The 20812-nt window shown below is 35.8% G+C and overlaps 3 protein-coding genes across 5 annotated transcripts in view; 2 read left to right on the forward strand and 1 right to left on the reverse strand.

Annotated features, from left to right (window-relative positions):
• LOC104746017 (topless-related protein 2-like) overlaps nucleotides 1–5131 on the forward strand; it is a 6711-nt gene extending 1580 nt beyond the window's left edge. Inside the window, exons 5-25 of the mRNA XM_010467404.1 lie at nucleotides 1–160; nucleotides 249–381; nucleotides 477–592; nucleotides 718–850; nucleotides 933–1042; nucleotides 1164–1233; nucleotides 1336–1406; nucleotides 1497–1592; nucleotides 1660–1752; nucleotides 1841–1968; nucleotides 2087–2321; nucleotides 2434–2592; nucleotides 2688–2783; nucleotides 3006–3155; nucleotides 3251–3361; nucleotides 3475–3651; nucleotides 3741–3869; nucleotides 3959–4054; nucleotides 4139–4321; nucleotides 4408–4583; nucleotides 4680–5131. The exon at nucleotides 1–160 is cut by the window's left edge and continues 20 nt beyond it. Of these exons, the coding sequence (XP_010465706.1) occupies nucleotides 1–160; nucleotides 249–381; nucleotides 477–592; nucleotides 718–850; nucleotides 933–1042; nucleotides 1164–1233; nucleotides 1336–1406; nucleotides 1497–1592; nucleotides 1660–1752; nucleotides 1841–1968; nucleotides 2087–2321; nucleotides 2434–2592; nucleotides 2688–2783; nucleotides 3006–3155; nucleotides 3251–3361; nucleotides 3475–3651; nucleotides 3741–3869; nucleotides 3959–4054; nucleotides 4139–4321; nucleotides 4408–4583; nucleotides 4680–4902 (2845 nt within the window). The 3' untranslated portion in view covers nucleotides 4903–5131. The remainder of the gene's footprint in view (nucleotides 161–248; nucleotides 382–476; nucleotides 593–717; nucleotides 851–932; nucleotides 1043–1163; nucleotides 1234–1335; nucleotides 1407–1496; nucleotides 1593–1659; nucleotides 1753–1840; nucleotides 1969–2086; nucleotides 2322–2433; nucleotides 2593–2687; nucleotides 2784–3005; nucleotides 3156–3250; nucleotides 3362–3474; nucleotides 3652–3740; nucleotides 3870–3958; nucleotides 4055–4138; nucleotides 4322–4407; nucleotides 4584–4679) is intronic.
• On the reverse strand, nucleotides 5574–10522 carry LOC104746018 (DEAD-box ATP-dependent RNA helicase 13-like). 3 transcript variants are annotated; one of them, XM_010467406.2, is made up of 15 exons: nucleotides 10209–10521; nucleotides 9830–10090; nucleotides 9266–9450; nucleotides 8992–9186; nucleotides 8690–8866; nucleotides 8049–8437; nucleotides 7679–7859; nucleotides 7411–7533; nucleotides 7221–7337; nucleotides 6966–7070; nucleotides 6558–6698; nucleotides 6388–6453; nucleotides 6079–6237; nucleotides 5901–5982; nucleotides 5574–5765 (listed from the first exon to the last, which is right to left on the reverse strand). In XM_010467406.2, exons 1-15 carry the CDS (start codon nucleotides 10396–10398, stop codon nucleotides 5710–5712), a joined length of 2427 nt encoding a protein of 808 aa, XP_010465708.1. In that variant the 5' UTR covers nucleotides 10399–10521; the 3' UTR covers nucleotides 5574–5709. The 3 variants fall into 3 exon arrangements, 2 of the variants coding, with proteins under 2 accessions (XP_010465708.1, XP_010465707.1); XM_010467405.2 differs by having other exon boundaries at nucleotides 9266–9453; XR_760807.2 differs by lacking the exons at nucleotides 5574–5765; nucleotides 5901–5982; nucleotides 6079–6237 and adding an exon at nucleotides 6850–6877 and having other exon boundaries at nucleotides 9266–9453; nucleotides 10209–10522.
• LOC104746020 (probable polygalacturonase) lies at nucleotides 14251–17035 on the forward strand. Its single transcript, XM_010467407.2, has 5 exons — nucleotides 14251–14402; nucleotides 15002–15316; nucleotides 15548–15668; nucleotides 15761–16006; nucleotides 16084–17035. The coding sequence occupies exons 1-5, from the start codon at nucleotides 14391–14393 to the stop codon at nucleotides 16746–16748; spliced, it is 1359 nt and encodes a 452-aa protein (XP_010465709.1). The 5' UTR covers nucleotides 14251–14390; the 3' UTR covers nucleotides 16749–17035.

A 20812-nucleotide genomic window follows, 5' to 3' on the forward strand; every position in this document is an offset into this window, starting at 1 on the left:
GCTATGCAAAAATCCAAGGCCTAATCCTGACATCAAAACATTGTTCTTGGATCACTCTTGCTCACCAGCAAATGGTGCTCGTGCACTCACTCCTGTGAATCTTCCAGTTGCTGCTGTTGCAAGGCCTTCAAACTTTGTTCCTCTTGGAGTACATGGTGGAGTAGGACCACTTACCCACCTTACACCTTTTTTGTTTTAACTTAATGTTGTAGATTCTGAGAGTTGACGAAACCATTGTATCTGTGCAGCCGTTCCAACCTAATCCTGCTCCAGCTCCTAATGCCAATGCTTTAGCTGGATGGATGGCAAACCCAAATCCTTCTTCATCAGTACCATCTGGTGTCGTGGCTGCATCCCCATTTCCTATGCAGCCAAGTCAAGGTATATTTAATGTTTCTTGTGTTTTGGATATTATTAGAGTTCTTAGGAAATAAAATCTAAGACCTGAATTTTGTTTCTGTATTTGCTCACAACAGTTAATGTGCTGAAACACACTCGGGCACCGTCAAACTCTCTAGGACTGATGGATTATCAAAATCCTGATCACGAACAACTTATGAAACGCTTGCGGTCTGCACAAACCTCCAACGAGGTACTTGTTTTGAGGTTTCCCTTGTTTTTTTTTAAATGCTTAATGAGCAAAAAAAATATTCTCTTGTTGCTTTGGAGTATGTGTGTTTTGATGTTGAGTATCTGACTCTACTTTTCAAATCACAGATTACATATCCTGCTCACTCTCATCCTGCTGTGTCACTTGATGACCTCCCTAGAAATGTCGTGAGTACAATCCGCCAAGGGGCGGTGGTGATAAGCATGGATTTTCACCCTTCTCATCACACTCTACTCGCTGGTTAGTCCTTTGCTACCATGAAAAGCTTAGTAGAGTTGAGCTTATTATTTGGATCTTGTTATAACTTGTCTATTGCTTGTAGTTGGTTGTTCAAGCGGCGAAGTCACCTTGTGGGAAGTTGGATCCAGAGAGAAGGTTGTCACCGAGTCTTTTAAGATATGGAATATGGCAGCTTGTTCTGGGATCTTTCAGGTTTTTATTTATTCTTCCATCGTTTTTATTTTAAATTCCTAGAAACATACTTTAACACTAACCTAATCCAGCTTTTAAGTGATGATTTTTCTTAATGTGGTGATTGCATTTTCTTCCCCAGGGTTCTATTGTTAAAGACCCATCGATATCTGTCACTCGTGTAGCATGGAGCCCAGATGGAAATTTGATTGGTATGGTATATGGAGATTGTTCTCCCAAAACAGTTTTAAAGATATAGATGTAGTTTCAAGTAGACACGAAGTTTGAACTTGGGTATTATTTTCCTTGTGCAGGGGTTTCGTTTACTAAACATCTGTACCATGTGTATGCCTACCAAGGCTCGGACCTACGTCAACACCTCGAGGCATGTTTAATCTTCTCTTTTGTACTTAGTTTCTTGTCTTTGTTTCATTTGTGCTAAACTTTCCATCAATCATTTGTTTCTTTGTATTAGATTGATGCTCATGTAGGCTGTGTGAACGACTTGGCGTTCGCCTACCCAAACAAACAAATGTGTGTTGTGACTTGTGGGGATGACAAATTGATCAAGGTGCGTAAGGATTGTGACTTTGAATTTTGGTTTTTTGATTTTCTTATCTAATTATGAGATTCCTTAGGTGTGGGATTTGAGTGGGAAGAAGCTTTACACTTTTGAAGGCCATGAGGCACCGGTTTATTCCATTTGCCCTCACCAGAAGGAAAATATTCAGGTACATGCATCTCTTGTTTTAAAAGACCTGAATGCTTTCACTTTCGTTTTTTTTGGTGTAATATATTCTTCTTTTTTTTACTATGCAGTTTATATTCTCAACTGCTCTTGATGGTAAGATCAAGGCTTGGCTCTATGATAATGTTGGTTCTCGGGTTGATTACGACGCACCAGGACAGTGGTGTACAACGATGCTATACAGTGCTGATGGAAGCAGGTATATCATATTCTTATTTGAAGAGCTAGAGTTGAATATTATGTCTCTGTCATAAATTCAAAATCTTCTGAAGAGTTTATATAAGCTCAAATTAAGTAAACAACTGCTGTGTTTTCAGATTGTTTTCTTGTGGGACGAGTAAAGATGGAGACTCTTTCCTTGTTGAGTGGAATGAGAGCGAAGGTGCCCTAAAGAGGACTTATGTGGGCTTTAGGAAGAAATCAGCTGGAGTTGTTCAGTTTGATACAACTCGTAACCGTTTCTTGGCTGTTGGTGAAGAAAACCAAGTGAAATTCTGGGACATGGACAATACAAATCTGTTGACAACTGTTGAGGCTGAAGGAGGACTTCCGGTATGAAATTCTTGCCCAAAATATTCGTCTTGGATACTTGTATATATATAGTCCTATCGTATCGTATTCTTGAGCCTGTTGCTTTACTGATGGTACGTATTGCTTATATCAGAATCTACCCCGATTGAGATTCAACAAGGAAGGGAATCTTCTTGCAGTTACCACCGCAGATAATGGATTCAAGATCCTTGCAAATACTGATGGTCTTAGAACCTTAAGAGCATTTGAAGCTCGGTCTTTTGAAGCATCTAAAGCATCCATTGATATGAAGGTTGGAATAATTCGTTTTCATGTTATACTTGTTATCTTTTTATTACCTATGCCTTTCGTCCAGTTTTAACTCGAGGATCAATGCTGGTGATTCAGGTATCCACTTCCGCAATGGCTCCAAGCATCAGCCCAGCTATTGGTAAAATTGAACACATGGACGCAGACTCTCCTGCAAGGCCAACCCCAATTCCTGTATGTATAAGAATTTTGTAGATTTCTTTTGCTATATATTCTCATATTTCAATCAAGAATCCTTTATCTATGGACTCATTCAGTCATTCCCTGACTAAACTGATTTAAATGGGAAGATTAGAATTGTGGCCTAAGTTCAAACGATTGTTGTTCTGTTTTTTGAGTAATTCATAATATGTACACTTTGTTTGTCATCCAACTTTGGTGTTATTATGTATGTAGAATGAAATTGAAGCAATGTCAAGAAGTATGGAAAAACCAAGAATCTTGGAGTCTGTTGATAAGTCTAAACCGTTGGAGCTCACGGAAATTGTTGATCCGACTCAGTGCAGACAAGTGACAATGCCCGATAGCAAGGATTCTGTTAGCAAGGTTTGTTGCCGTCTCAGCTTTAAATTGTCCATCAAAATTTCTGTTCATTGATAAATATCTTGGAATAATCTTTTGCTGCTATGTCAATTCTAAAGGTTGCTCGGCTTCTCTATACAAATTCTGGCGTTGGTGTTTTGGCGCTCGGATCAAATGGAGTCCAAAGAATATGGAAATGGAGCCGCAATGAGCAGAATCCAACTGGGAAGGTGATCCACTATACCTTTTAAATTCTATACCTCATGTTGTTTGCCGATTGTTGAGTCACTTATTTGAAGCTCTCTTGCATAAGTGTCTGAAAGTGTGTCTCTTTATTTTGAAGGCAACTGCTAGTTTAACTCCACAGCATTGGCAGCCTAGCAGCGGTCTCCTAATGACAAATGATGTTCCAGAGAATGCTGAAGGAACTGTTCCGTGTATAGCTCTTTCTAAGAATGACTCATATGTTATGTCAGCTTGTGGTGGAAAGGTTTCGTTATTCAATATGATGACTTTCAAAGTAAGCAGCTTTATCAGACTTTTGTTTTGTTTCTGGACAACATATCTGTAAATATGCGAGCTAAGTGGCATGTTTCACATGGTTCACAGGTAATGACGACTTTCATGTCACCGCCACCTGCTTCAACGTTCTTGGCTTTTCATCCTCAAGATAATAACATTATCGCAATCGGGATGGAGGACTCAAGTATACATATCTACAACGTCAGGGTAGATGAGGTATCATACGTGGTTTACTAAACTTCTGTTGTAATTGCTAATTCACCTTGTAAATGAATGTGTAATGTTATCTCTTTTATAATCTATAGGTGAAGACAAAGTTGAAAGGTCACCAGAAGCACATTACGGGTCTAGCATTCTCTACCGCACTCAACATTCTTGTCTCTTCTGGTGCAGATGCTCAGGTAACGCAAATTCTTGTTTCTAAAATGCTTTTGAAAGCTGTTGTGCTCATCTTGGCTTGTAACCTCACAAATTCCTTATTACAGCTCTTCTTCTGGACCGCTGACTCGTGGGAAAAGAAAAAATCTTCAGCAATCCAGCTACCTCCTGGAAAAGCACCAGTAGGCGACACACGAGTCCAGTTTCACAATGACCAAATTCATTTATTGGTTTCGCATGAGACACAGCTCGCCATCTATGATGGGTCAAAGATGGAGTGTATTCACAAGGTAAACCAGAAAATCGTTTTTACCGCCACATCTATTCTTCTCTTAAAACAAAACTGAATCTGACATTCCTTGTCATGTTTGTGCAGTGGGTGCCACAAGAAGCTCTCTCTTCACCCATAACCTCTGCTTCTTACTCATGCAACAGCCAGCTGGTTTATGCGTCATTTGCTGATGGAAACATTGCTGTGTTTGATGCTGAAACATTGAGACTCAGATGTCGCATTGCTCCATCAGTTTACATGCCTCAACCAACACCGAACAGGTACCCGTGTCTTACAAAACTTCATATAAAGCTCCTATAGTTCTGACCATTTTGAATTGTGGGACTTATTGTGGCTTTCTTTTGCTTCTGTGATAGTGCACCGATCATACCCCAGGTGATCACAGCTCATCCCCAAGAACCGAATCAGTTTGCTGTTGGACTCTCTGATGGTTCGGTTAAAGTGATTGAGCCATCAGAACTTTCTAGGAGATGGGGTGTTGGCGTCGTGGCTGGTTTAGATAAAGCTGGGACCGAAAATGGACGACCTTCTAATTCGTCGGCGGCTAACAACTCAAGTTCAGATCAGATTCAAAGGTAAAAATAGGGGTGTCAGTTAAGTAAGTTAGTTGACATATATCTTTTTAAAAAGATTTGGATTGTAAAGTTGGGATAGCTTGTGCCGTTTTTGTAAATCAGATTCATAAATTTAATCAGGCGGTATTAGAACAAGTTTTAAAAGGCTATAATCTTGATTGTAGTAGCTTTTGATGTATGGATTTGTCAGATATCTGAGACCAATTTTTATTTATTATTAGTCTGATTGCCCAGTTTCTTCCGATAATTAATAATAATTAGATTTGAACTTTTTAATTAGTATTTTGAGTTTTGACTAGGCATAAGATAACCTCTTATAAGAAAAATACTTGTTTCTTGTCAAGTAATCTTGTAGAAATGAATCGAACCGTTGTTTTACAAGGGCAGATTATCTGATAAAGTGTAGTACGTGAAGTAGGTATATGAGAATCGGTTGCTAGCAAAACGTATTAATAATACTTATGAGAGACATTGTTCCTTGGTTTTGATAGAATCTCTAATAAATGGTGAACATCTGACTGGTTTTTGCGTTTTAGACCACATGTGATAGTTTTAAGTCAATCTGTTCCTCTTATACTGAATGAAGTGTTGTGTTAGTTTCTATACTTTTGCTGTATTGTGGTCACCTATTTTTTTTTTATTGATAAGTCCTTTGAAGATAAAGAGAAAAAGGAGTGAGACGCACACTAGTTTATAAATTTATAGTTTTGAACTTGTATTATAATAAGGTCAAAATCTGATTGGATTAACATAATCTTGGAAAGATGCATAATTTTTTTTTTTTTTTGAACAACCGGAAAGATGCATATACTCAAGAAGCCATTAGTTTCCTCTTTTTCTTCTGGTCCCTTCGCTGATCACGACGACCTGAAAAAAGCACAACACAGCAAAATCATAAGCATCTGTGTAAGTTTCACCTGAGTCCATTACTGGGCACAATTAAGCTCACACACATCAGTGGAAGGAAGTTATTAAATAGATCAATTTATAAAATATACATACCTATCTTCTCTTCCTTTCTTTTCTTCCTCAAGCTCGCTATATCGCGCCTCTTCTCTGCACTCTGACCTTTCATGTTCAGCATCTGAACAAAGCAACAACATCATTCATCAGATATGCTGGTCATGCAATGCAAACAGGGAAAATCAATTATTAGATATGGTCATGCGAACTAAAGTACCTCGTTACCACCAGCACGAAGGGCTTCAAGAGGTTCGATGCAGTTCTGGTTAATGACAACAAGCTTTCTTTTCTTTTTACCTCCACCAGTTTGCATTTGTGATTGTTTTTGTTTGGCTATCTCTGAGAACTGATGCTGCATAAGAGTCGACACACCAGCCTGGGACATAAAAAAAATAAAAAAAATACTGATAAGTCTCTTGTGCAGCAGCACCTTCTGTTCTGAAGAGAGCTAGAAAGCTTTTTAACCAAATGTGGGACGGGACATAGAGGCTGTGGCACAAAAAGATAAAAGAGTAATATAATTTACCCCTGCAAAGTAACGGCCTGAAAATTTCTTAGGCTGCATCGGACGTGATAGTAGCGAGCTAAGTTCCTGCAGGTTGATACCAGACGTCAAAGATTTAATTTGTTATACGATTTTCTAAAGGGAAACTAAAATTTTATGATTCAGAATAACTTTTCTTTTGAGTGACAAACCTCCTGCAGCTTATTAAGTTGTGCGGAGGTCGCTTTTCTCTGCTTGACATTGTCCACTCTTTCCTCTTCACTTTCGTCATCGTCCAATTCAAGTTCCATGGCTTCAGCATGTTTTTCAAGCCAGGTCCGGTCTGCTTTCTCCTGGATAACAGACACCATAAACAAATTAATACCAAAAAAAGTTAAGTACGGGATAAGAGTCAAAAAAGCATCCCGCTGCTGGCAGTGAGTGTGAAGCTACTACGAAGACCACCAACAAAATATTTCCCATAGGCCAGGGTTAATATATTACCAAACATGGTAATAGAAACTTGGACTTCCTGCATTTATTTCCAAATTTTCACACTGCTGCTACTACAACAAAACCATAGAATACAAGTACATTCAGTATAACGATGGAGGAAATACCCGAGAGCCTTTCCGTTCAATCTGGTCTATCTGACGTGCCAGAGATAATCGCTTCCTCACAGCTGGCATATATGAGCTATCCAAAGGGAACATCTTTGCGCTTTCCTGTAAGCACAAACAAAGGAACCTTCAACATGTAAGTGGCCAAACGGAAGTACAAATATCTACTTTATCATTACCCAACTCAGTGTTTTTCTTTATGAAAAAACTAACTTCTGAGGATATCTAAACTTCGTTTTGGGAGAATATATATACCTTAGAGAATGACTTGCATAACGTGTAAAACTTTGACATATCAGTTGGCGCAATCAAAGCTATACTGCATCCATCTGCGAATGCTCTAGCAGTCCTCCCACTTCTATGAACATATACCTATATGTATAAAAAGGCTCAGAGCTTGTAGAAATGTTATCAATCAAAAACATTTGAGCCGGTCTTAGCTTACTTCTGCAGAATGTGGAAGCTGGTAGTGAATGACAGTTCGGACATTCTTAATATCAATTCCCCTTGCTGCAACATCTGTTGCTATAAGTATTCCATTGTCGCTTGCACGGAAACGGTCAACTGCCTGTGACATATAAAGAGGGTGGAAAGGAAAAGATGTTAAGTAACAATATTAAATACGTGTGTACCTCAAAATATAACAAAATGATATTTGATTATTGTAGCAACAGATTCATGCTGATAAATAATTAAGCAATAGAAAGTTCTACCTTCAACCGAGCTCGCTGCTTCATATCAGAGTAGAGTTTGCAAACATCGAGTCCAAGAATCTTTAAAAGTGCACAGATATGCCGCAAAGCTGCCACTGATGTACAGAAAACAATTGTCCGCCCTTGTCCATGGACACTCAAAATATAATACAAGTAAGCATCTTTTTCCTCCTCTTCACACCTGCAGTTTATTATAAGATATTAATACTAAGAATACTGAAACCAAAACAAATAAGTTCCATCCAAGATTTCTGGATGTTTTGCACGTAAATAATGAGTAGAAACATGGTGTCCTCCAAGCCATAAAAGCTTACTTATTACCCAGTCAAATTAAAGCTCTCTGGAGGGATATAAGTCAAATAGTGCTTACTTGATAAAAGATTCTTCAATCTTTGGAGCCAAAATAGATGCAGTTGTCAGGTCAATGATTGCAACACTATCTCTCATTCCAGCTCGTTCAGATAAAACCTCAATAGAATTCACTTCACCAGATGATGACTGCTTTGACTTCGAGGAGCCACGCTTTAGCTTTTTACGGAAATCCGAAGACAGCGCTATGGTAGCTGAGAAAACAAAAGTTTGTCTCTTCTTCTTTGGGACGTTGGAAACTGTGTCACTACTCTGCACAGTTTGCATTTTCCCTTCATTTGGTCTATCTGTCCCTGGAAGCAAGTCGATTATAGACTGCAGCTCCCTGAAATGACCACTTTCAACCATGCGATCAGCCTCGTCCAACACAAAGAACGACAAGGAATGCAGCTGCCAAAGAGATCAGAAAAAGACAGAACCATTACACATTGTCTACGAATAGCTAAATAATATTAGCAACATTTTACACATGCCTTAATTAGCAGACATCCACATTCTCAAGAAAACATATTAGATTACAAACTGATTTCTGCATCTAAGCACAAATTCAATAATTACACCAGAATCTGATAATGTAAAAGCAAGATACCAAACTAAAAAGAAGCACAGGATTCCGTAAGTCTCCGATTATGCATTACATACCTCTACAAGATGCTTTTCTCCAGCAGACATAAGTTCCCATAACCTTCCTGGAGTTCCAACTACTATTTCTGGTCTCCCATTCAAAAGTCTTTCCTGTTTCGCTGATGACATCCCACCAACAATAGAAACGATACTGACGCTAAGATCCTTGGCAGCAATCTTAAGATGATCCGTCACCTGGAATACGGGAAAAGTAGGAATTGTATTTCAGAACTTCCGTATGACCCCAACCAAAAGTGAGCAAAGAAGCATGTCAGAAGTAAAAAAAACTAAGAAAGCAATGTGATGATAGTAAAGGATACCTGAAGAGCAAGTTCCCTAGTTGGAGTGATGATTAGAGCTCGTAAATAGCCATCTGCAGCATGTCTTTTTGCTTCTTCTCCTTTTAATGCATACAATTTACCAACCTTTTCCCGCTCGTCTAAGAGGCGTTGCAGTATGGGCAACCCAAAAGCAAGCGTCTTTCCAGATCCTGTCTCAGCAGCGCCAATTACATCCTGTGGTCCAAATATGAACCATACATCAATAAAATACATTTTTCGGGAATTGATAGAAAGTAAAAGCTGGTCATCTTACCTTTCCCTGATATGCTGCAACGGGAAAACAAGCCTTCTGGATTTCTGTCGGCTTGTTGAATCCGAGGTGGTATATTGACTTCATGAGTAGTGGATGTAGTCTCATCTCACTCCATGCACTAAATTCCGGACGAATCTCTTCTTCCTCAACTTGCTCCTCTACTTTGTTCTGCTCATCGCAGCTAACTGCTACAAATGATAATCTACCGTTACGACTTAAGTTGAGGGTAATGTGGTGACAGAATAACAAACCTCAAAGATAGGCATAAAGTATTCAAGAGATAGTTGAAGATATTCAATAGTTTCCAACTCACGTGAAAATGGTCGAACAGAAGAAATTCAAATTGAGAAACTTAAAAAGACGAAGCGAAAAGAAAATTCTAAAACAAAGCTATCCTTGTCAAATCTATTGATACCAATGAAGGATCATCAATAGACTAAAGTATTCCTTGCTAAATCTAAATCTCCCAAAGAAAATTTGTAATATACCGACTACCTAGTAATGATTTACCTATTTTGCACCAATAGATAAAAAAAAGAACAAAAGAGCATATGAAATACTAACCAGCAGCAGAAGATTCATTATACTTTTCGGCCTCCTTAATCTTCTTCTGCTTCTTCTTCTTCTTATGCTCCTTCTTCTCCTTATTCCTCTTAATTTTATTCTCTTTTATCCTAAGACTCTCCAAGTTATCCTCATCTTCACCATCATCGTTCTCTCCAGCTTGTTTCTTCGACTTCAACTCTCTCTCTGTTACATCACTCTCAATCGCAGGAAGATCAAAATTGTAATCTGCTTCATCAATCTCCTCAAGTGAAAGGAAACCTACCAAAACAAAGTATATAAAGTTTCAGACTTTTCACTGAACTAACAACGAGAAGCAATGACCTTGAATTTGAGATTTCAAGAATAAACATTTACAAAATTACAATTTTTTTTATACCTCCGTCGAGCTCGCCTGAACCTGCAAACAGAGTTGAGAAAGTTTCGCCTTCGTCGTCTTCTCCGATAGGTATTGAAGAGCTCCACGGAAGTGAATCATTACGTTCGAAATCCTCCTCACGCTTTCTCTTATGAGTTCTCTTGCTCTTCTTCTTCGCCATCGAGGAAGATTCATTGCCGCCTGTAACCATGTTAGCTGTTGATTTGAGCTCCAATGATCACAAAATGTTTGAGAATCTTTCCCCCCCCCCCAAGTAGAGGAGTCGTCGTTGGCAGAGAGATGAAGTATATCTCCAGAAAAGAAAAAAAGCTAAAAACTTTCATAAACCCTAAATCGGAACAAGACGATGTGATGTAATTAAACCGGTTTCGGTTTAATTTGAATTAATATAAACCGAATAATTTGCCTCGTACCAACCCAAGTCGCTTCGAACCAAAAATGGAGGATTAGGATTTATGGGCTTTTCTCATAAAGCCTAGCACACTCAAACCTCTATAAATTAATAATGTTGAGACCATGAAATTTTATTAATTTATAGAGGTTTTAATTTCTCGATAAATTAATAATTATTATTTTATAGAGAAATTTTCCTAATTTGGTAAAAATGTTTTAAAATAAGATTTAATCGTTATAACTAATATTTTTTTAAATCAATTAAAATAAAAATAACAATTATCATGTTTTGAAAATAGTACTCAAAGATTTGTATATGATAAAAATATTAAAAATGAACTCTAATAAAAATTAATGTGTATATATATACATATATTTAAGATAATTTTATATAATTATTAATTTATATTATTGATGAGACCATATATTTACAAAGAGTTTTCAAAAAAATTATTATTTTATTATATTATCGAATTGTGTCTAAAATTACACTAGTTTCAACTTGGGACCGAATAAATTTATTAATTTATAGAAATTATTAATTTATCAAATATTAATTTATAGAGGTTCTACTGTATTAGCTTTTATCTGCAAAAACCCAATCTATTTAATTTTTGATATTTTCTTGAATTTAATTTAAAAATCTTTTTTTTTTGGAGCACAAACTTTTTTTGTTATAGAATATTTTTATAGTACGTAGTTTTATTAGAATATTTTTTTGGACTGCATAATGATATTGAGTAAATTTTATTTAATGAAACCGATATTATTGCACGCTTTTAGCTGTCATTATTGCTAAAGTGACGAGTGAATAGCCCATTAGCATGCAATTGGAGCATTGATTAGTGATTAGTGCTAATTAAAAAAGTTGTTGAACTCATTTGACTCTCGTTTTAATACATTCTCTAGAGAAACACAGTAATTATATCATGGTTCATGGATGCTGACCGTAATTTATGGCTCGTACGTTAAACAAAAAAATAAAAGGGAATCATATTATTCTTCTCTCGCATGGCTTGAAACAAATGTGTTTCAACATGAGTGAGTGTTTTATATGCAACAATTGTAAGTATATAGTATAAAGTGTATTTGCGATAGTATGATCACGAAGAATAAAAACAAAAAGTCGTGTTGAGAAGAAAAAAAAGAACGTAAGTGTCAAAAAGTGTGAAAGCGAAGGAGTAGAGTGGGGTCTCTTCACCGCAACCACAAAAGGGATCCGAAGAAAATTCCTAACAGAACACTAGAACAGAATCCATTTTTTTCAACATGTCCAATTTATTTACGTGTTCTCTCTCACTCTCTATCTACCCAACTTCTTCGAATACTTCAATGAGTTTTTTTTCTTCTTTTCTTATTTTGGTAAGTCTGTTTTTTGTGTGTTAGAATATCGTAGTCATACCTAATATATGCAGTTTGTTTTGAACTAGATTGGTTGACCAAAATATTACAATATATTATGAAAAGTTTAGTTTGGTTTGTCAAATCTTTGATCACTGATTCTCATTAGAGTGTACGTAGTCGGGGACACAGGTCATGGAATTTTATTATACGAGTAAACATTATCGCTATGAAATTTAGACAGCTAAGGTTACGTCCAAGAAGGCCAAAAAAAAAGGATGAAAATTTTTATAAGATCGGGGAAAGAAAATGAAAATGCAATACAATACAAATGCATAATAGAGTAGTAATATTTCAAATAATAGAGTTTTTGGAACTTATTGATCACGGGAGATCACCTGGCATAATTATAGTGGCCACACGACTTAAAATTAAAAAGATAATCATTTTGTTTTCTTAGATATTGACATAAGAGATGTATATGAGTATATGACCCGCCTCGTTGGTTTCCATAAGATTCCAACAAATATGAAAGAGACCTAGTAACTAATCACATACTGTATTTGATAACTTATACTATTGAGCTTAAACTTTTAGATCTATGTGCTTGAATGAATATATAAATCACACTAGCTACATAACGTTAACGTCATAACCAATTTAAAACAAAAAAATTCACACATGAAAGATTTTCTATACGTTTAATCATTACCTAAGACATCTCACAGTTCTTTTTTTTTTTTAATCAATCAAACTATCAAAGTGTTAATGAATTAAAAACAAGCTACAAATTCACGAAATTTATACAAAATTAACATAAGTTTTGTCCTTGTATATATGAACTGATCTCATTAATTACATCCATTATAATTAGTCAATAGTTATATAAATTTATAATTATTGTGAGGCGTATCTCCCACACAAGTCACAACACTCTTAACATATCTATAGTCTATATATACTCTATAGTCATTAGCCAATACAAAAAAACAACAAAATCTTAGTAATTTCCACAATCATATGCAATTAATTGAAAAATCTCCACATTAAATAAGACTTTTNTTTTTTTTTTTTTTTTTTTTTGTAAAACTAGTGTGTGTTTTTTTTCTTTTCTATAATGTTTTAAATAAAATACTACTAGTATGATGTGGTTTTATTGAAAATGGACTGTCAAAAGAAAAAAAGAAAAAAAAAAGAGAGAGAGAGAGAGCCAGGCTGGCATTTTCTCTCCGATGATTGCTCGTGGGTCCTGTTGTCTTCACTGTCTAAGCACATGCGCTTCTCTGCTTACGTGTCCTATTCGCATTTACACTTATTCGTATTTTTCCTTTTTCCAAAACTATTAAACCTACTTGCTCTAGTTTATAAAACAAACCTTGGTTAATTAGTCTGTAAGCTTACTACTAGTCTACATCTCATATTTACGAAATCAACTGTAATGTTAGATATATTAGATAATTTTTTTAAATAGTAGTAATACTTGCGTAAGAGTAAGATATATACACGCAACTGATTAAGATGAACAAAGGGTTTCGTATTTTAGTAGTAAACTATTACTGACTTCGTAATCCATTATTAGTTTTATCCGCCGTTTGTAAATTAATCACTTTGACAGAAATATATATATTTTATTTGTTTTAAAACAGTAAATCCAAACGGCTGCTTGCTCAAATCAAAACAGACCACATGAGCTCCATGTGTCGTTTGAACACATCTTATTCTTTCTTCGTCTTCTCTATCTCTATCTACTAGCTAGTATAAAAATCTTTGCTATTTTTTAAAATCAAAATTTGTTAGCATTTGATCATTTGTTTGTATATTGATGTTACTAAAGACGAAATCAGTAGTGGTGCATATATATACAAATAATTCTTAATTTGGTTTTAGTAAATTCATAACGTATAAAATAGTCGTGTCGGCAGCAAGATACGTTGTTCCAGTCGTCCAACACTGATGAAATCTGTCGAACTATTTAGTTAATTTTGATAAAAATATGATTACAGTGAATACAGTATAAACAGCTACGAGACAAAATCATAAGATAAAAACATTATAACAAAACAAAACTAACTCCTAGTATCATTATTAACTCTCTCTCTTAAGTTTAAAGGAGGAGAGTGATGTCTTTGTTAAGCTAAAATAAAGCACCAGGAGCATCTTTGGTCCTTTTTATGTAAAATTTAATGTTTTACTACCGGGATCAAACAAACTGGTACTAATGATAGATTTTAAATTATTAATATTAATAGCAAATTTTTCCAACAAAACAGTAAGTGTTTAAACAAATAATAACATGTACTTTGGCTTCGGGACTCTCTTGCTTCTTCTTCTTCTCTTCATCTCCTCCTTCTCCCTTCTCGTCTTTTAATTTTTTTTTTTATATTTTTTTTGTTCTCTCTTGCGACTTTTCTCCTTCCCTCATCAGGAACTTCTTAAGTTTCTGAGTCTATGAAGATGCCAGTAAGTACGTTTCTCCCTTTTCTTTTTCTTTCCTTGTTGAATCTTTTTTTTTAGTTTTGGTACTAATGAGTTTTGCTTTGGACGAATCTCTTATGTGTTGTTATACTTTAATTCTATGATTCTTGTTTTTTTTGTTGGTAAAGAAAATTATATGGAATCTAGATTATCTTCTGGATTTCTTCTTGTGTTATTTGTTTGTAATTGAGACTTCTTCCAGTCTCAGCAGCCAAATCTAGAAATCTCTCTTAGATTCCTCTGTTTTTTTTTTTGTACTTACTGGTTCTGTTTCTTCTATCTTCTTGGATCTTCATGTCAGTGACTTTTGTATATGCTGCTGATGCTCCTGGTTTGTATGCAAAGTTTATGAACTCTCTGGCTGTTTCTTAGATTTTTCCAAGAATAGAAATATATGATCAGATTACTTAATGTTTTTCATCAGATATAATTCTTATCAAAACGTTTTTTTTTTAAACTTCTCACAAATATAATTGTCATTAGTCATCACATCCATATTTTGTTAGATTTATTGAAATTTTCATCAGTTTCGATCCGAATTTTATCGAATTTTAGACTGATTGTTTTAAGCTGTAATAATGCAGGTGGCATTGGTATGGCTACTGGCATTCAGTATTCTACTGATAGGAGGAGAAGGCAGTAATGCTGTCTGCAAGGAGAGTTTCAAGTTAGACCCTAGACCGCACAGCGTTTCGATCCTCGAGTTTGGAGCGGTTGGAGATGGAAAGGCGCTGAACACGCTTGCTTTCCAGAACGCTATTTTCTATCTCAAGTCCTTTGCGGATAAAGGCGGTGCTCAACTTTACGTTCCACCAGGGAAATGGCTCACGGGAAGCTTCAATCTCACGAGCCATCTCACTCTCTTCTTGGAGAAAGGAGCAACTATTCTTGCATCACCGGTATGGTCTCTTGCAAACTCTGTTTATGCTATTTCGCTGAGCTTTGTCGTGTTTGCGTTTGGGGTATCGGAACAAAAACTAACAACAGTTAAATACATAAAACATCACTTGTATCGTTCTTTTGGAAGCAAGATTCATTTCTCGTTTAGGAAGGCTCTCTGTAGACAAGTTCAGTGTTTTTGAATTGGTTAAGATGGTAACACTGTTTCTCTTATGTTGCTAATGTTCTAGGATCCATCGCATTGGGACGTTGTCAGTCCTCTACCGTCCTATGGTCGTGGAGTTGAACTTCCTGGAAAGCGGTACAGAAGTTTGATCAACGGAGACAATCTAATAGACGTAATCATCACCGGTAAACAAAAACAAACTTATACGCATCAATACCTAAAAATACTCTGGCTTGACAACATTTAAGACTTAAAAAAACTTCTTTACTTTTGGCAGGTGATAACGGGACATTTGACGGTCAAGGTGCAGCGTGGTGGGAGTGGCTTGAGTCAGGGTCCTTAAACTATAGCCGACCTCATATCATCGAATTCGTCTCCTCCAAAAACATCCTCATATCGAATCTAACCTTCTTAAACGCACCCTCGATCAACATTCACCCGGTTTATTGCAGTCATGTTCATATCCACAAAGTTTTGATCGAAACATCAGTTGATTCACCATACGTTCTCGGTGTTTCACCCGGTAAGTCATGTTTTACCCATCAACTCCGTTAAGTTACCGTTCCAAAACACTAATATCTTTTTCTTTTTTACTTTCAGATTCTTCAGACAATGTTTGTCTCGAGGACTCAACGATCAACGTTGGCCACGACGCTGTCTCTCTCAAAAGTGGTTGGGACCAATACGGCATAAACTACGGCCGTCCAACCACAGCAGTTCATATTCGAAACCTCAGCTTAAAGTCTCCAACAGGCGCCGGAATCTCCTTCGGCAGCGAGATGTCAGGGGGAATCTCTGACGTGACCGTCGAGCATCTTAACATACACGGCTCACTCGTAGGCATAGCCTTCAGAACCACCAGAGGCAGAGGAGGTTACATCCGTAACATCACAATCTCTAGCATCGATCTCTCTAGCGTTGACACAGCCATCTTCGCCAGCGGACACATCGGGTCGCATCCGGATGATAAATTCGACCGGGACGCACTCCCAGTCGTGACACACATCAGCATGCGGAATATCACCGGACAGGATATAGGATTGGCCGGAAACATCACCGGGATAGGAGAAGCTCCGTTCACGTCGATATGTCTCGCGGATATTCATTTACAAACACGTTCAGATTCTTGGGTTTGCTCCAACGTCTCTGGTTTCTCAGATGACGTAACACCGGAGCCTTGTTCAGAGCTCATGAGTTCTCCATCGTCGTGCTTTGGTGGTGGTGGTAGCATATACGGTGGAGATGCGGCGGCTCAGTCGTGGTAATTATAGCGAAGTAATAAACGGGTGATGAAGAAAAGGAGAGTGAGGTGGGAGTTTGGTTTACGTACGATACGATTGGATTTTTCAAATTTTTTTGTCAATAAGTTCATAAATTTGTTGTCAGAGCGAGAGGATAAAAAAAAAGAAAGGAGAATTACGTTTAAAGTGGTGAGTTTGAAGAACAGAGCGAGCTTCTTCTATTGTTATTATGTACAGTTTCCATTTCTTTCATTCATGGTGTAACAAGAATTCATCCTTCTTTGTTAATGTGAAGAAAAAAAATTATATTATCATTTGTGAATTGACTAATCACCAAAGACTACTACTAAATCAAGTTTTATACTTCACAACTGATCTCTTGTATGAGTTATGAACATGAGAGGTGTCGTAAGATAGTAACACATTCGGATGACCAAAACACAACAATATGGGATTGGATTCTCAGAACAAGGAGTCCCTTAAGAAAATAGGAACTGGTTGAAACCCATTTGTTTGTTCTGTCTCCGTGTTTCTCTCAATCCTTTTTTACTCGTATATGTTCCAACAATCTCATTTAAGTTAGAAATCATTATGTAAGCATTGACAATGTAGATCTAGAACCTGTCATTGCAGTTTCCAACTCTCTCAACATACCGAAGTTTGTGGCTGTGATCTACCGTCTTCATGGTTGGCTTTTTGTTTGCTTGGTACGGTCTCTAACCATCTTTTTCCCACACAACATTTTCCCGAGTTTATCTCCCTCTTTCTTTCTCAAATCTTGTCTACAAAAAATGCACATTCTTAAGGTACCAGTAAGTCAGACATTGCAAAACACCGATCGGCTTGCTTGTTGCTTCTTTACATTTCACTACACACACATTCAAAAAAACAAACAACTGACAAAATGGCGATTCCCGGTTCAAACAACCGAAACCAATCTCACATTTCGTGTCTCAAACCATCGGCTTGCATGAGCATCAAAGAAAGAAAAGGCTGTTACGAGCGGCTTGGGCGGTTGCAGATCATTTTCCCGGATTTTATAAACTTCCTTTCTCGTAACCATTCGCTATGGAGGTGGTTTTAGCAACAGTTAATCGTAACTACCATCTACTGATTAAGAAATTATCCATTTTCATGCGTTTATTTTTTCTGGTGAGATTAATTTAGTGACAACATATTTTCTTTGTATAATGAGAGCAACTCAAGTTTTGTCTATATATTTTTCTTCAAAACCTTTGCAACTGAATTAACAATTTCTGAATGCATATATTGTGTTAGGCCAATATTTGTCCCATCTTGTTGAGAGGTTGGCAGAAGGAAAAAAGTAAAGGAGGACTCGTGCGTGCGCGTGTCACAATGTTGCTGCGGTTAGTTTCGTTGTATCTCTCTCTCTCTCTCTCTGTGTGGCTTCCATATCTTTTCTTCTCCCACATTGACACGTGGCTCATCCTTGTAGCCGTTGACCCCACTGTCTGTTCTCCCACTCTTGTTTTTTTTTTTTGCGTACACTCAAACAGTTCTGTAAGAAAAAGAAATTACTAAACGTTATGGGCACATAATAGGACACACATCAAGTAGATGAATATAGAAAGTTGTGTTGTGTAACATATAACGCCACAGTCTATTTGGGGCGCATTCAATAATTTGGTTATCGGAATTTACTTCTCAAAATCCATATGGATTCATTATTAGGAAGAATGGTGCGCGTGAATTAATATTTTGATACCTCCTTCATTTTTTCCATAAAAAAACATTCTCACGTACACCAGAAAGAAAAAAAAAAACTTAAAAAACTATAAATAAACTCCATTAGACCATTAATTACGTGATTCAAACAAAATACTTACAATACAAAATATTTTAATTTGTTTTAGTCACATGCTATCGATTCTGAAAGATTCATACATGTATAATAATTTTGGATAAATAAATTCCTCGTATATCATCAAGTTACAGTTTTAAGTTGTAACGCATTTGTGTGTTTTGGATAAGTATATTTTGATTATCCAAGTTTTGATGGGTACATCATTTTCCATTAGGAAATCTGATAAGTTTTCAGTCATTTAATAAGATATATATACAAATAACATAAAGCTCAATAGGTGTGCAAATATTAGTACTCAATTCTAAAGTTTTTTTGTTTCTGCATAAAAAGCTGAAACATTTGCGTTCTACAAAACCTTTTTTAGTGACATGGACCTATAGTTGGTACTTGAAATAAAAAAATATAATAAGAATATATGTATACCATGTCTGTCTAAGCACGATAAAGTAAAAATATATACATAAAAAACGCAAAAAGCTCATCGTAAGAGTAAAAAACTTTTTACAGAGAATATACGGTTTCTTTCTTGGGACCTTCTCCATTTTATAGCTTTTTGCGCAGTTAATTTTTTAGTTTTTATAATCATAATTTTTGTTGTACATACTAGTAGTATATCGTACATAAATTAAAAAAAAAAAGTATATCGTACATAAGCAAAAGTAAAAAAAAAAAGCGGTTGAACAAAAAAGCTATGACAAACATGGATCAGTAAATATTAAATCTACTAGTGATAGATAGATAGATCTCTTCAAAAATTAAAATCCAAGCTTTCGTGGTAGAATAAGTAGTGTTTGAGGATAAAGTTTTTTTTGTTTCTTTTCTTTTTTTTAACTTACTAATTTACTAGTGTTGGAATAGGAAAATAAAAAACAAATGAAGACAACGATAGATGGAGAGGTCGATGCACAAAAGGTGCGACTGATCTTATCCATTTCTCGTGGACACGTGTCGCAATAGGGAAAGCTTCTCAGCAACGTGATTTATTTGTTTTTTTCATTTTCTTATTACTAATTAAATGCCTTTTCATTTATTGATTTTATAAGTTTATAATAACTAAATGATATAATATCATCTTAACACATGTATTTCCAGTGATATATAAGTTGATAGTTCATAAAAATAAAGAAATGCTTCATTGATTTATTGATACTGTATTACCTCTAATGTTCGAAGACTTGCTATTTAAACAAACAGTAAAAAATTCACTTGATGTCATCGGATTAAAACTTTAAGGTAAAGGTATTAGGTATCGATGCACATATGAAACCAGTCGTATGGCACACTTAACACGATCGTTAATTTACAAAAGAATAGACATGTCGGCGGTGCTAAACACCTGTTTAAGCAAAGTAATCATCTGTCTAAGCAAAGTATACACTGAACTTGGATAACTTTTTATAAATTATTTACATTGAGGTTGACAAATTTTTACATTTAAATATAGAAAAGTTACACACACAAGGCAAAGTAAGTAAAATAGTTGATAGAATAGTTAACCGGTTTAGCTGTGTTTTATAATAGCAATCAAAATAGTCAAATTTGTTATCGTATATTAAAGAAATACTTGTTGAGGGTAATAGGCGATTGGTGGGTAGCATATGTTACTAATCAATCATTCAAAGGAAACGAACCATTTGAATTATTTATTTGTTTATTTTTAGCATCCAACGTTTTTCAATAGACGTGCATATGTTATACTTGTATCATATATAATGTTGTAACTACATATATATTAAAAAAAATCCGAGTTCTTAAGAACTAAAACATAAAATGTTTGATGGCAAAATATTATCTTATATGTTATGAAAATTTCCTCAACGTACCAAAAAAACGAAGACTAATATGTTTTTTTTATGTTTGTCTAAAAGGGGTAGAACAAATGCGACTTTTATCTTCGCTCTTTATTAGAATGCCACTAAACGATTTTGTAATGATGATTGTTGTATTTCGTCACGTTCAATATTCCAAATTCTTCTCCTCTTCTCTCGCTACACCATTTTTCTCCCAATAAAAAACTTCAAACTAGATGATAATCAACGATTCCCCCAAGATTCAAGATGGAACTAAAAATTGGGTATGTTTGAAAACGTATAATTTTTTCTTTTTCTTTTGGGGGCAAATCGAATTTGTTTTCTTATCCAACCGTCGAAGTTATATACTATGTTTCATACTTACACAACGACTTGAAAGGACATATTCCAAAATAACCCTAGTTAATAAGTATATATTATTAATATAGTATATCTTAGCTAAAACATGTATA

This window comes from Camelina sativa, chromosome 15 (assembly GCF_000633955.1).
Source record: "Camelina sativa cultivar DH55 chromosome 15, Cs, whole genome shotgun sequence".
In the NCBI taxonomy this organism is placed as follows: Eukaryota; Viridiplantae; Streptophyta; class Magnoliopsida; order Brassicales; family Brassicaceae; genus Camelina; species Camelina sativa.